This window comes from Peromyscus maniculatus, chromosome 18 (assembly GCF_049852395.1).
Source record: "Peromyscus maniculatus bairdii isolate BWxNUB_F1_BW_parent chromosome 18, HU_Pman_BW_mat_3.1, whole genome shotgun sequence".
Classification (NCBI taxonomy): domain Eukaryota; kingdom Metazoa; phylum Chordata; class Mammalia; order Rodentia; family Cricetidae; genus Peromyscus; species Peromyscus maniculatus.
Window position 1 is genome coordinate 10,604,416 of NC_134869.1, and position 15,403 is coordinate 10,619,818.

Sequence of the window (15,403 nt, forward strand, 5' to 3'; positions counted from 1 at the left end):
TTGAAGAAATCACAAATGAAATTGAGGAAAAGACAAACAAAAAATGGGAAGAACACTATAAAAAAAACCAGAGGAAAGGACAAATAAATCAGAATAAAACAATAAATCCCTGAGAGAAAATCATGAAAAAGCAATGAAACGGAAGAAGGAAACAGTTCAAGACCTGAAAAGGGAAACAGAAAAATGAGGAAGATACAAACAGAGGGAATGCCGGAAATAGAAAATCTGAGTAAACAAACAGGAACTTCAGATGCAAGTATTACCAACCGAATGGAAGAGAGGATCTCTGACGTTGAAGATACAGTAGAAGAAATAGATTCATCAGTCAAAGAAAACACTAAAGCCAACAAAGTCATGACCCAAAATGTCCAAGAAATTTGGGACACCATGAAAAGACCAAGCCTACGAATAATAGGGGTAGAGGAAGGAGAAGAATACCAACTCAAAGGCACAGAAAATATATTCAACAAGATCATAGAAGAAAACTTTCCCAACTTAAAGAAGGAAATGGCTATGAAGATACAAGAAGCCTATAGAACACCAACACATTAGACCCCAAAAAAAGTCCCCTCGCCACATAATAATTAAACAATTAAATATACAGAATAAAGAAAGAATATTAAGAACAGCAAAGGCCAAAGAACAAGTGACTTATAAAGGCAAACCCATCAGAATAACACCCGATTTCTCAATGGAGACTTTGAAAGCCAGAAGGACCTGGACAGATATAATGCAGACACTAAGAGACCATGGATGCCAGCCTAGACTAATATACCCAGCAAAACTTTCAATCATCTTAGACAGAATGAACAAGACATTCCAAGACAAAGCCAGATTTAAACAATATTTATCCACAAACCCAGCCCCACAGAAAGTACTAAAAGGACAATTCCAACCTAAGGAAGTCAGATATACCCTCAAAAACTCAGGCAATAGATAATGCCCCAAAGAAGAGAAGTACACACACACTACCACCAAAAATAACAGGAATGAACAAGCACTGGTCATTAATATTCCTTAATATCAATGGACATAATTCACCTCTAAAAAGACACAGGCTTACAGAATATGGACCCATATATCTGCTGCATACAAGAAACACACCTCAAATTCAAAGATAGACACTACATAAGAATAAAAGGCTGGGAAAAGACTTTCCAATCAAATGGTCTTAAGAAGCAAGTGGGTGTAGCCATCCTAATATCCAGCAAAATAAACTTCAAAAAAAATTCATCAAAAGCGATCAAGAAGGGCATTACATACTCATCACAGGAAAGATCCACCAAGATGAAGTTTCAATTCTGAACATTTATGCCCCAAACACAAGGGCACCCACATATGTAAAAGAAACATTACTAAAGCTTAAACCACACATAAAACCCCACACATTAACAGTGGGAGACTTCAACACCCCATTTTCAAAACTGGACAGATCTCGCAAAATGAAAGTTAACAGAGAAATAAAGAACTTAACTGATGTTATGACTCAAATGGATTAATTGATATCTACAAAACATTCCATCCTAACAAAAAAGAATATATCTTCTTCTCAGCACCCCAGGGAACCTTCTCTAAAATCGACCACATACTTGGCCACAAAGCAGATCTCAAAAGATACAAAACAACTGGGAAAACCTCCTGTGTTCTATCAGACCACCATGGTTTAAAGTTAGATTTCAACAAAAACAAAAACTACAGAAAACCTACAATCTCATGGAAAGTGAATAATGCTCACCTGAATCACCAATGGGTTAAGGAAGAAATAAAGAAAGAAATGAAAGACTTCCTAGAGATCCATGAAAATGAATATACCACATACCCAAACTTATGGGACACTATAAAAGCAGTGCTAAGAGGGAAATTCATAGCACTAAATGCCCACATAAAAAAAGTTGGAGAAATCTCACACTAGTGACTTAACAGCACACCTGAAAGCTCTAGAACAAGAAGAAGCAAAGTCTCCCAGGAAGAATAGACGCCAGGAAATCATCTAATTGAGAGCTGAAATCAATTAAATAGAAACAAAGAGAACAATACAAAGAATCAATGAAACAAACAGTTGGTTCTTTGAGAAAATCAACAAAATAGTCAAGCCCTTATCCACACTAACCAAAGGACAGAGAGAGAGCATCCAAATTAACAAAATCAGAAGTGAAAAGGGGGACATAACAACAGACAATGAGCCAATCCAGAGAATCATCAGGTCATACTTCAAAAACCTCTACTTCACAAAACTGGAAAATCTAAAGGAAATGGACAATATTCTGAATAGGTACCACATACCTAAGTTAAATCAAGACCAGATAAACTATTTAAATAGTCCAATAACCCCTAAAGAAATAGAAACAGTCATAAAAAGTCTCCCAACCAAAAAAAGGCCAGGACCAGATGATCTCAGCACAGAATTCTACGAGATCTTCAAAGAAGAGTTAATACCAATAGTCTTTAAGTTGTTCCACACAATAGAAACAGAAGGATCATTTCCCAACTCCTTCTATGAGGCTACAATAACCCTGATTCCTAAACCAAACAAGGATACAACAAAGAAAGAGAACTACAGACCGATCTCCCAAATGAACATTGATGCAAAAATACTCAATAAAATCCTGGCAAACAGACTCCAAGAACACATCAAAACAATTATCCACCATGATCAAGTAGAAATGCAAGGGTGGTTCAACATTCAAAAGTCCATCAATGTAATACATCATATAAACAAACTCGCTGGGCGGTGGTGGCCCACGCCTTTAATCCCACTCGGGAGGCAGAGCCAGGCGGATCTCTGTGAGTTTGAAGCCAGCCTGGGCTACCAAGTGAGTCCCAGGAAAGGCGCAAAGCTACACAGAGAAACCCTGTCTCGAAAAACAAAACAAAAAAAAAAAAAAAACTCAAAGGAAAAACCACATGATCATCTCAAGGATGCAGAAAACGCATTTGACAAAATCCAACACCTTTTCATGATAAAGGTCTTGGAGCGATCAGGAATACAGGGAACATACCTAAACATAATAAAGTCAATTTACAGCAAGCCAACAGCCGACATCAAATTAAATGGAGAAAAACTCAAAGCGATTCCACTAAAATCAGGAACGAGGCAAAACTGTCCACTCTCCACATACTTATTCAATATAGTACTTGAAGTTCTAGCCAGAGCAATAAGACAACATAGGAGATCAACGGGATACAAACTGGAAAGGAAGAAGTCAAGCTTTCCCTATTTGCAGATGACATGATAGTATACATGAGTGACCCCAAAAATTCGACCAAGGAACTCATACAGCTTATAAATACCTTCATCAATGTAGCAGGATACAAGATTAACTCAAAAAAATCAGTAGCCCTACTATATACACTTGACAAACAGCTGAGAAGGAAATCAGAGATACATCACCCTTTACAACAGCCACAAATGATATAAAATACCTTGGGGTAACACTAACCAAGTAAAAGAAGGACCTATATGACAAGAACTTTAAGTCCCTGAAAATAGAAATTGAAGAAGTCAGAAAATGGAAAGATCACCCATGCTCATGGATAGGCAGGATTAACATAGTAAAAATGGCAATCATACCAAAAGCAATCTGCAGATTCAATGCAATCCACATCAAAATACCAACACAATTCTTCACAAATGTGGAAGGAATAATACTAAACTTCATATGGAAATACAAAAAAAACCCAGGATAGCCAAAAGAATCCTGTATGATAAAACAATCTTTAGGGGCATCGAGAACTATGACCTCAAGCTCTACTATAGAGCTACAGTAATAAAAACATCATGATACTGGCAAACAAACAAACAAAAAATGATGTGTGGACCAATCGAATTAGAAACCCTGATATTAACCCGCATACTTACAAACGTATAATTTATGACAAAGAAGCCAAAACTGTACAATGGAACAAAGAAAGCATCTTCAACAAATGGTGTTGGCTTAACTGGATATCAACGTGTAGAAGGCTGCAAATAGATCAATATCTGTCACCATGTAAAAAACTTAAGTCCAAGTGGATCAAAGACTTCAACACAAATCCAGCTACTCTGAACCTGATAGTAGAGAAAGTAGGAAGTAGTCTTGAACGCATTGACTTAGGACATCACTTCCTAATATAACACCAGTAGCACAGACCCTGAGAGAAACAATCAATCAATGGGACCTCTTGAAACTCAGAAGCTTTTGTAGACCAAAGGACATGGTCAACAAGGCAAAGCGACAGCCTACAGAATGGGAAAAATATCTTCACCAACCCCACATCTGACAGAGAACTGATATCCAGAATATATAAAGAACTCAAGAAATTAGATATCAAAATGCCCAACAGTCGAATTAAGAAATGGGCTATAGAGCTAAACAGAGAATTCTCAACAGAAGAAACTCATATGGCTGAAAGAAATTTAAGGAATTGCTCAACATCCCTAATCATCATCAGGGAAATGCAAATCAAAACAACTCTCAGATACCACCTTACCCCTGTCAGAATGGCTAAGATAAAAAACACTGAAGACAGCCGGGCGGTGGTGGCGCACGCCTTTAATACCAGCCCTTGGGAGGCAGAGGCTGGCGGATCTTTGTGAGTTCGAGGCCAGCCTGGTCTACAGAGAGAGATCCAGGAAAAACACAAAGCTCCACAGAGAAACCCTGTCTCAAAAAAACGAATAAACAAACAAACAAAAAAAAAAAAAACCCCACTGAAGACAGCTTATGCTGGAGAGGATGTGGAGCTAAGGGAATTCTCCTCCACTGCTGGTCGGAATGCAAGCTTGTAAAACCACTTTGGAAATCAATATGACACTTTCTTAGAAAATTGGGACTCAATCTACCCAAGATCCAGCTATACCATTCTTCAGCATATTCCCAAGGAATGATCAATCATACCACAAGGGCACTTGCTCAACTATGTTCATATCAGCATTGTTTGTAATAGCCAGAACATGGAAACAACCTAGATGCCCTTCAACTGAAAAATAGATAAATGAAATGTGGTACATATACACAATGGAATACTACTAAGCAGAGAAAAACTATGACATCATGAGGTTTGCAGAAAAATGGGTGGATCTAGAAAAAAATCATCCTGAGTGAGGTAGCCCAAACTCAGAAAGACAAACATGATATGTACTCAATCATAGGAGGACACAACTCCGGGGAGACTACATAGAGAGCAGGACCCCGGGAAAGACACATGGATTGCCCAATGACAGAGAAGTGGATGAGATCTACGTGGGCAACCTGAACATGAGTGGAGGTAATGAAGGGCAAGGGTCGAGGGAAAGAGAGCTTGGAGGAGCAGGAGATCCCAGCTGGATCAAGAACAGAGGGGGAGAACAAGAAATAAGAGACCATAGTAAATGGAGACCACATGAGAATAGGAAGAAGCAGGGTGTTAGAGAGGTCCACAGAAATCCACAAGGATACCTCCACAATAGACTACTGGCAATGGTCGAGAGACATCCCGAAATGACCTACCCTGGTGATAGGATGGCCAAACATCCTAATTGTGCTAGAAACCTCATCCAATGACTGAGGGAACCGGATGCAGGCCCCAGGTGGAGTTCCTGGAGTCCAATTGGCGAGAAGAGAAGGGTTTGTATGCGCGAGAATTGTTGAGACCGAGATTGGAAAAAGCACAGGACAAATAGCCAAATGAATGGACACACATGAACTATGAAACAATGGCTGAGGGGCCCCCAACTGGATCAGGACCTCTGGATAAATGAGACAGTTGATTAACTTGATCTGTTTAGGAGGCATCCAGGCAGTGGGACCGGGACATATCCTCAGTGCATGTGCTGGTTGTTTGTAACCTCGGGCTTATACAGGGACACTTGGATCAGCCTGGGAGGAGGGGACTGGACCTGCCTGGACTGAATCTACCAAGCTGAACTCAATCTTCAGGGGAGTCTTTGCCATGGAGGAGATGGGAATGGAGGGGAAGGGCGGCAGGGGGCGGGGAGGGGAGGGGGGCAACGGAGGGAGGGGGGAGAACAAGGGAATCCATGGCTGATATGTAAAATTAAATTATAAAATAAAATTAAAAAATAAAAATAAATTATTCGATGTAAAACAACCAGGAATTCTTGAACATTATGCAAAGACCAAACCTGTGAATGACAGGAATAGAAAAAAAGAAGAAAAGAAAAGAAAAAACACCCAGCTCAAATATCCAGAAAATATTTTCAATAAAACCATATAACAAATTTTTCTTAGTTAATGGAGGTGCTGATAAAGCTACAAAGAAGCATGCAAAACACCCAAGAAATTGGGTCAGAAAAGAAAGTCCCCTTGTCACATAATAATCAAATCATTAAACATACAGAACAAAGGAAGTCCCCTTGTCACACAATAACCAAATGAGTAAGCATACAAAACAAGGAAAGAACAGTAAAAGCTGCAAAGGGGAAAGACCAAGTAACATTTGAAGGCAGACCTATGAGAATTATACCTCACTTCTCAATGGAGATTCTAAAAGCCATAAAGGCTTAGGCACACATGATGCAGGCTCTAAGAAACCACAGATGCCATCCCAGATTATTACATTCAGAAAATTTTCATCACTATAAATGGAGAAAATAAGATACAATTTATACAACATCCATGTACAAATCCAGTCCTCCATAAGGTACTAGAAGAAAAAATCCAATCCAAGGAAGCTACCTACAAACATGAAAATACAGTAAATGAATAATATAACATCAGCAAAACCAAAAGAGAAACACACACACACACACACACACACACACACACACACACACACACACAGACAAACTAACATAGTGTCATACACATACTATCATCACCACCAATAACAACAATAACAACAACAAAATAAAGGCATTAAAAATCATTATTCCTGATATCTCTCAATATCAATGGCCTCAATTCCCTAATGAAGACACAAATTAACAGTATGGATTCAGGAAAAATATCCATCCTTCCACTGCATACAAGAAACACACTTCAACATCAAGGATAGAGATTACCAAAAGGTGACTGCTGGGAAAAGCATATTTAAAGAAACTGAAACTGAAAAGCAGTCTTGTGTAGATATTTTATTATTTAACCAAAATAGGCTTCAAACAAAAATTAATCAAAAGCAATGGGGAAGAATACTCCTTAGTCATCAAAGGAAAACTCCAATATGACATTTCAATTATTAATATCTATGCCCCAAACACAAGGTCAGCCACTTTTGTAAAAGAAATACCTCTACAGGTTAAATGACACACTGACTCTCACACAGTGTTTGGTAGGGGGTAGATTTCAATACCCCACCCTCAACAAAGGACAGGTCATCCAGACAGAAACCAAATGGAGAAATATTGGAGCTAATGGATTTTATAAATCACATGAACCAACATACTACAGAACATTCCAACCAAAGAAAAAGAATACACCTTCTCAGCACCGTATGGAATTTTTTCCAAAGTTGATGTCACACTGGGACATAATTCAAGTCTCAACAGATATAAGAAAATTAAAATAACTCCTTGCATCCTATCAGACCACAATGGATTACAGCTGGATATAAAAAAAAAAAAAAAAAAAAAAAAAAAACCTCATCAAAACTGAACAGCACTCTACTAAAGAAAATGGGTCAAGACAGAAATAAAGAAGGAAATTAAAGAGTTTCTAGAATTCAATGAAAATGATTACACAAGATATCTAAACATGGAGGACACAATGAAAGTGGTGATATGAGGAAACTGTATATACAACTGAGTGTCTACATAAAAAAGGAAAAGACTTCATATTTGCAACTTAACAGCATACATTAAAGCAGTAGAACAAAAACAATAGGTATACCCAAGAGGAATAGACAGGAAGCAAGTATCAAATAAGGGCTAAAATTCAGTAAATAGAAACAAAGAAAAGGAACAAGGAGTCAATGAAACACAGTCAGTTTTTTTAGGAAATCAAGAAGACAGACAAACACTTATCCAAACTACCTGAGAGAAAATTAATCCTAATTAATTTTGGATTATTAAGAAACGGCTACTTGGGACAATAAGAAATCACCTATACCCCATTCACTGATTACATATTGGTAATCCCAAATGTAGACACAACTGGAAAATTTTTGTTGTTGGTGGTGGTTTTTTGAGACAGGGTTTCTCTGTGCAGTGTTGGTACCTGTCCTGGATCTCGCTCTGTAAACAAGGCTGGCCTCAAACTCACAGAGATCTGCCTGAATCAGCCTCCCGAGTTCTAATGTTAAAGGCATATGCAACCACCACCATGTCCAACTCTGATTTGTATTGATTCATCCTGAATTTGTTTCCCAAAACATACTGAAGTGTCCCGGCTTAACCTCTGCAGAGGTACTCAGGTTCAGGACAATATGTCTTTTTGTTGTTGTTGTTGTTTTTCAACACAGGGTTTCCCTGTGTAGCTTTGTGCCTGTCCTAGAACTCACTCTGTAGCCCAGGCTGGCCTTAAACACACAGAGATCACCTGGCTCTGCCTCCTGAGTGCTGGGATTAAAGGCGTACACCACCACCACCCAGCTGACAATATCTTTTAAAGTCATTTTTGGTGTCAGCCACAGGTACATGTCAAATTATTCACAGAAATGAATATACCAAGTATGATAGCAGAGCCAGTCAGATCTCCTTGAATTTGGTCTTCATAGCAAATACGATAGAAAGACCTTTATCAATTACACACACACACACACACACACTCATAAATAAAGTTGAATATAATTTTGCTCTGTTGTTTGAAACAAGATCTCATTATAAAGATCCAGCTAGCCTAACACTTACATTGTATAGTTTAATGAATAATATATATTGAATATATGGAATAGATAAAACAAATATAAAATAATTTACATTGAATATATAAAACAAATTCCAGGAAACTTTTCATTCTATACCATTGGCTCATTATTGAAAACATGACAGTTTTCTATACAAGAGGGAGTTTCAAAACAATAGACCAATCCTGACTCATCTAACCAAAATCTATAGGAACAGCAGTAATTTATAATTTCAACAAACTCCATAGTTCTGATAATAAAAAATATAATGAGATTTTTAAATACAAAATAGTAAATGCCTCAAAATAACAGTTATGAATTTTACCAAGGAGCTTACCTATGAGGATCATCCATGCTGTCTCAGGAACATTCAAGACTCTAGCAATTATCTGAAGTCTCAGAAAGCAAGGGGGAGGTGCCTAGAATGCTCAGTAAAGCAGCTGAGCACCAGGAAGTATCAGGAAGGCATTTGGACTCAAAGAAGGATCTGGAGAGTGGCATTAAGACTAAGGAATCAAAAGGCCACCTGGTGGCAGGAAGGTCCTGAAAAGGGTTAGGTGGATTGTTGTCTCACTTTCCCTGTATCGGGTTCTCATGTATATGACCATTGCAAGCTCTTCCCTGCACTGTTCCCAGCATCCTGCTAACTCCTAACAACTACAACAGCAGCACTATAACCTCCAAGTCTCTGGGTTAAATCATTAGCCTTGATTGACTCCTTGTCCAGCTAGATCCAGGTCCTGGAGGTTTCCAGGGACTAGTTCCAGGGCTATAAGTGATCAGGCCAGGTGACTCCAGGAACAGCTCCTTCAGCTCCACAGGTATTTGAGATAAGCAAGACAACAGCTGGGTTGGTGCACAGGGCCTGTGAGCTTTTGCAGCCCCACCTGCCTGCCTCCCTGGGCCAAGCCTGCAAATCACCTACTAAACACACCCTCACCCTGAGGCAAACTCAACAGAAATTCCTCCAGTCCTCTCCTCACAAGCACAGCACTCTCCAGATGCACCCCCAGGCAAGAACCTCACAGACACACCCACACAACAAGATCAAAGACATTCTCCCTCCTTGGAAATATCCTTCCAGACATTTTTAGCCTGACTAAGAGGACCTTGGAATTCTGTGAGGATCTCAGTTTGGGAGAAAGTGTCAGAATGGGGAGAGCTTGGCAGCTACATTTGAAAGCTGCTTTAAGATCAGCGACAGTGAAGACAACAGGGCAGTCCATCCACTGTACCCACAGGGCCCAGGAAAGAAGAACTGGACCTCCAGAGCTGGAATCATATAGGAGCTGGGAACCCAGGGTCACGTCTAGCAAGGTAGAATGACCCTGAGCCCTGCAAGAAGATCTCAGGTGAAGGAGAAAATATGGCCACTACACATTCGAACTTACAAGGTTCAGGGGAAGGATCTAATGAGAACCTCTCCTTAGGAAAAAGGTGCTATAGGAAACTAAGGACTATTGAGAGGGAAAATTGTGGGTTATCCAAAATGAAGTGGCCTGCACTGAAATCCAATAAATAGAAGAAATACCATGGACTCAGCAGCTCCTAATTATTTCTGGGCATAGACACATAAATAAGAAAAGTGAAACAACCATTTTGAGACAGAGTATTTGAGTGCATGCAGTAGGTTTTCTTTTGAGCCACCAATCAGCTCCCAAATCATGAAACAAAGATGTCTTAGCCCTTTTGAATGCTTCCTGTCATATGGATTATGACACAAGATGTTGATTCTGCCCTATCCACCCACCTAACACCATGCACACCTGATAACCCTCTGCAGCTCAGAAAGTCCTTTTGTGTCCTGGGATGAAATTTCACTAGAAAACACCATTTCAGCTGGTGGTAGCAGATAGGTAGGAGATTCTAATCATGTATTGCTGAAAGATGATCCACACCACCATCACTCTACCAGTTTCTAAATTATTTGCAGCATTTATAAGATAAACGTGAAAGAGGAGTGCAATGTTCAGAACTTCTAGAAACCAGACCTTCAGTTTTCCAATCTGTCTTCTCACTGCACACCAAAAGCTTGCCTGTGTGTGCACACTGAACAATGATGCCACAAGCATCATATTCTCCAATGCCAGGGCTGCAGAGTTTTCCCCTCCCAAGGAAATCCATCCACAGAGAAGCTCAGAGGACAAGGACAACTTCCACAGTCAGCATATGGACCAACAGAACCATAGTCTGGCTCACATTTCATCTAAATTCCATAAGAAATGACAGATAAACAGTCCTTGTCTGAACACTCTATATCAATCATGACATAGCTTGTATGTGTCCCCCTGCAGTGTACACAGTAGACTGTTCCTCCTCTTTTGGTCTGAAGGGAGAAGCCATGCTCCACACACAAATCCTTTCCCTGTTCTGCAATGCACAGTCCACTATGCGACTCAAACAGGTAATTTTAGAACTCTGCGATGCTACAGATGTGTCATCCAGGAATTTAGGGTGGCTAATCAGGAGGGTAACAAGGGCAATGTCCTGTGGGACTACAGACAGGGTTTAAGTCCACCTCAATCAACATAGAAGTTCTTGACTCAAAAACAATTCGCAAAAACAATTTGCAAAAAGACTCGAGATGCCCCTATTCTATAATTAGTATAACTTCATGGCACACCATTACTTAGTGTTGGTTCTGACCCTGTGATCATTCCTTGAGCAGCATTTAGAGGCTGGTTTCTTAATGTAAGGATGGGCTTTTCTGCTTGTTGTAAATCAGGGTTGTCTCCTTTGTTATGGGAATGTAGCTGGTTAACCCTGCAGAACAAATATTTACATCTTATCATACTAATCTCTAACTGGCATGGTTAGCATGTACTTATCTTTGGGATGTTTGTGATGCAGCCCTTCCTTTCCTAAATTCTACTTTGTAAATTAATGTCTCTTAAGTATTGGTAAGCCCTTATACCATCAATTTTAATACTGTCAATTCTATTTTTCTCCACCACAGTATAACAGAGGAGTGCTATTTTGCACAGGAGATACTGTTTACAAGGTCCACACAAATAACTCCAGATGGATCCCAAGCCTAAATGTAAAAAGTTCAAAGTGCAGTACTTCTGGGAGATATATTAGATACAGGACCAGGTCTCTCTGTGTTCAGCAAATTTGTGTTCCATAGCGAAAATGCTTATGCACTAAGGGTGCCAGCATTACACAGTGATGTCAACAAGGTTCTTTCAAAGCTCAGTCCCACTCCCAATGATCTGCACACAAGCAGCCTAGAGAGTGAAGTGACACAGGCTGCCAGCCAGCCCAGGAATTGCAAAGAGAGCGCAGGACCACACAGAAACACACTGGAGCAGGCAGGACGAGCAGAACCACGCTGGACCATGAAGTACCATGCAAGAACATGTGGAACTCTACATCCGGACACTGGCTCCCACCCAGTCAGGAAAGGACCCACCAAACTGGCTCCCATGACTGAAATCACCACTCCTCCCAGTCTGGGGACAGCAGCGCTTCACTCACCATGTTGTGGTTTTCCAGATTGTCGAACCTCTCTGCTCAGCTTCCTGCAGCAGGACACACAGCACAGCACACAAAACCACTGGCCCCAGCTCCTCTTCAAAGCCAAGCCGGAAGCTTGTGACAGGAAGGACCCTGCACCTCTTCTGACTGACTGCTTGACTGGAGAGCCTGATTGGCTAATGAGGCCTGAGTGACAAGCGCACCTCCTATAGGGTTACACTGTGCTTAAAGACACAGCACAATGGTTCCTGACCTTGCCTTCCACCTCAGACCAAGACCTTTTCAAAACTGGGAGAGATTAACATTTCAATAGCACCTGTCCCTGGCTCTAATAGCAGACACTGCAAGCTTCCTGTCCTCCATAGGCACTTCTCCTTCCTCTTCCTGGATACAATGTCTCTAGCTACCTTGTGCAGCCCACTATAACTGTGTGGGGTGGAGTGATTCCTTGTCACACAGGTAGAAGAATGCCCCGAATATTAGCAACTAAAGAGATATTTAAGCACACAAAAGGAGATTTTTGTTAGGTGGCTTCACACTGAGGTCAGGTGAATTGAATGGACTTTTAACCTGCTTTTCACAGGGACTTCAGACAACCAGGAAAGAAAGGCAGGAACATGATAACACAACATGATAACAGCTCTTTCTCCCATCAGAAAACTGAACTCGGGCTCTATTGCTTCAGGAGTTTAATTTCTGAAATTCAGAACAAACTGTAAGAAAATTATATAATAATAAAGAATAGTCTTCATGGAAAGTTGAATATTAGAGAATAATGGAGCTAGGAAGAATGTGGTTATGAGCACCATTGTTAACCAGAACATCTTACACAGTGGGCAGGTGGGAAAAAAAATGCAACTGTATTATTCAAGGTTCTCTACATGATCAGGACTGGTAGAATGAATCTCTCCATGTATGTAGAAAGTTGATTTCATAGAATGTCTTACAAGCTGTGCTCCAGGTAGTCTAACAATGGCTGCCTACCAATGGAAATTTGAAGAGTACAGTACTTGTTCAGTTCATGAGGCTAAATATTTTAGCTGGTCTTAACTATACACCAAAATACCAAGGAAGTAGGCTCTAATGCTAGTAAAGGAATGAACTTGGTGCTAGAGCAAGGAGGCAAAGAGAGAGACAGAGCTTCCTCCTTCAATATACTTTATATATGTAGGCTGCCTGCAGAGGTACAATCCAGATTAAAGGTGGATCTTAACCTTTGATTTGTGTGTGTGTGTGTTTTCAAGACAGGGTTTATCTGTGTGGCCCTGGAACTTAGTCTGTAGACCAGGAGAGCCTCAAACTCAGGAAAGTCCAACTGTTTCTGCCTCCTGAGTGCTTGAGTTAAAGGTGTACACAGCCATCAAGCAGCTAATTTTGGAATTTGCCTCAAATGATCCAAATTAAAGATGGGTTATGATCCCAAAACATTAAAAAAAATCTCTTACAGGTATATCAAATCTTTGGGATTTAGTTAATTACAGAAGTAGTCAGTTTGACTACCCAAAATAGCCATCACAATAGCCAACAAAGAAGAAATGAGAAAAATTTCTTACCTGCAGGAGGCAGGGAAATCATGCTTTTCCTAAACAAAGGAAGTATGTGGATTTTATTTAGGAAGTCTGAACATGTTCATGTAGAATTCTCCCTATTCCTAAACAGGCAGATAAAGAAAACCACATCTAATCATAATCAGAATGTAAAAGCAGAGATATTTAGGGGTATTCTTATTGCAGTGTTATGCAGAGACTTATGTAAATTATAAAAATGATGGAAAGAAATCCCTTGGCAGGTTCATCTTGTACCACAAGGTCTTAGCTGAAAATCAATAAATGACACAGTGGAAAAAAATATTGCTTTGGAAACTATGCAACCTGTCAATCTTGATGTTCAGTCTAAAGGATAACTGTACCAATGCCATTGCCACAGATGGAAAAGAGAGAGAACAAAAATACAGAGGACTTCAAAGAAAAGACATTTTATATCACTGTATACTCTGCTCTTAGATGAGTGGTTATGATGAACTATATTAACCTCAGAATGAAGCAGCTTTTGCCTCTTAACAGGCTGACTCGGGGGAAGTGAAAAGCTCCTTCCATGCAAGAACATAGGGATATCCTTTTAACTAGCCCTGGCTGTTGTCTGTCTCAGGGCTGTGACATCACTGTAGGAAATTTCATTCTTCCCTTTTTCTCAAAAAAAAATTAAATTATGAGTGTTTTCCATGCATGCATCAGTGCACAGTGCTTACAGAGGTCAGAAGAAGGCAGGAGATGCCTGGAACTGAAGTTACAGAAAATGGTTAGCTACCATGTGGTTTCTCAAAATAGAACATAGGTCCTCTGTAACAACACCCAGTGCTCTTAATCGCTGAGCCATCTCTCCAGCCCCTCTTTTTATTTAAAGTTTATTTCCTAAATTGTTAATTAAGAGATATTACATTCCTTTTCCCTTTTATCTCTTCATTCCATCCCTTCCCAAGTCCCTTCTAAATTCTTCCTTTTTAATTATGGGTGAATAAGTATGCTGAAATACATGAACACAACCTGTTGCATCCAGGTTTGTTGGTTATACCTATATGGATAGTTGGCTGATCATGTTGTATTGGACAAATAATTAGGGGACTCATCTCTGCCTTATTCTCTCAAATGGAAGAAAATTCTACTTTTTAATCAGCACCAGGTTTATGACCCTGACTAGGCTGCCTTGGACAGGAAACATGATCAAGAATAGAAAACTTAGGGTAGAAAACTACCTTACTGGTTAAGAGCACTCCAGATTAAAGATGGACACAGCTTGTACAACATTCTAATACTTCCACTTTCTTCCTACAGGGAGAGATTCATTCTACCAGTTCTGATAATGTAAAGAACCTTGAATAATGCAGTTTTTTTTCACCTGCCCACTGAGGAATATGTGCTGACTAACAATAGTGTTCATAAACACATTCTCCCTAGCTCCATTATTCTCTAAATATTCAGCTATCCATGAAGACTACTCTTTATTATTATTCATTTGCCAACACTTTGCTCTGAATTTTAGGATTAATACTCCTAAAGCAATGAACCTATTATCTGGGTAGTGATCTATCTCCTACTTTTCTTTGCTGGTTGTCTGAACTCCCTGTGACAACCAGGTGAAAAGTACCTTCAGTTCACCTGATGTCAGT

The 15,403-nt window shown here is 39.8% G+C and overlaps 1 protein-coding gene across 2 annotated transcripts in view; it reads right to left on the reverse strand.

Annotated features, from left to right (window-relative positions):
* The window catches only part of LOC143269388 (uncharacterized), a 32,979-nt gene extending 19,492 nt beyond the window's left edge, over positions 1-13,487 (reverse strand). For both annotated transcript variants that reach the window (XM_076554487.1, XM_076554486.1), the window contains exon 1: positions 12,238-13,487. In XM_076554487.1, the coding sequence (XP_076410602.1) occupies positions 12,238-12,240 (3 nt within the window). In that variant the 5' untranslated portion in view covers positions 12,241-13,487. The remainder of the gene's footprint in view (positions 1-12,237) is intronic.
* Between the last annotated feature and the right edge of the window lie 1,916 nt (positions 13,488-15,403).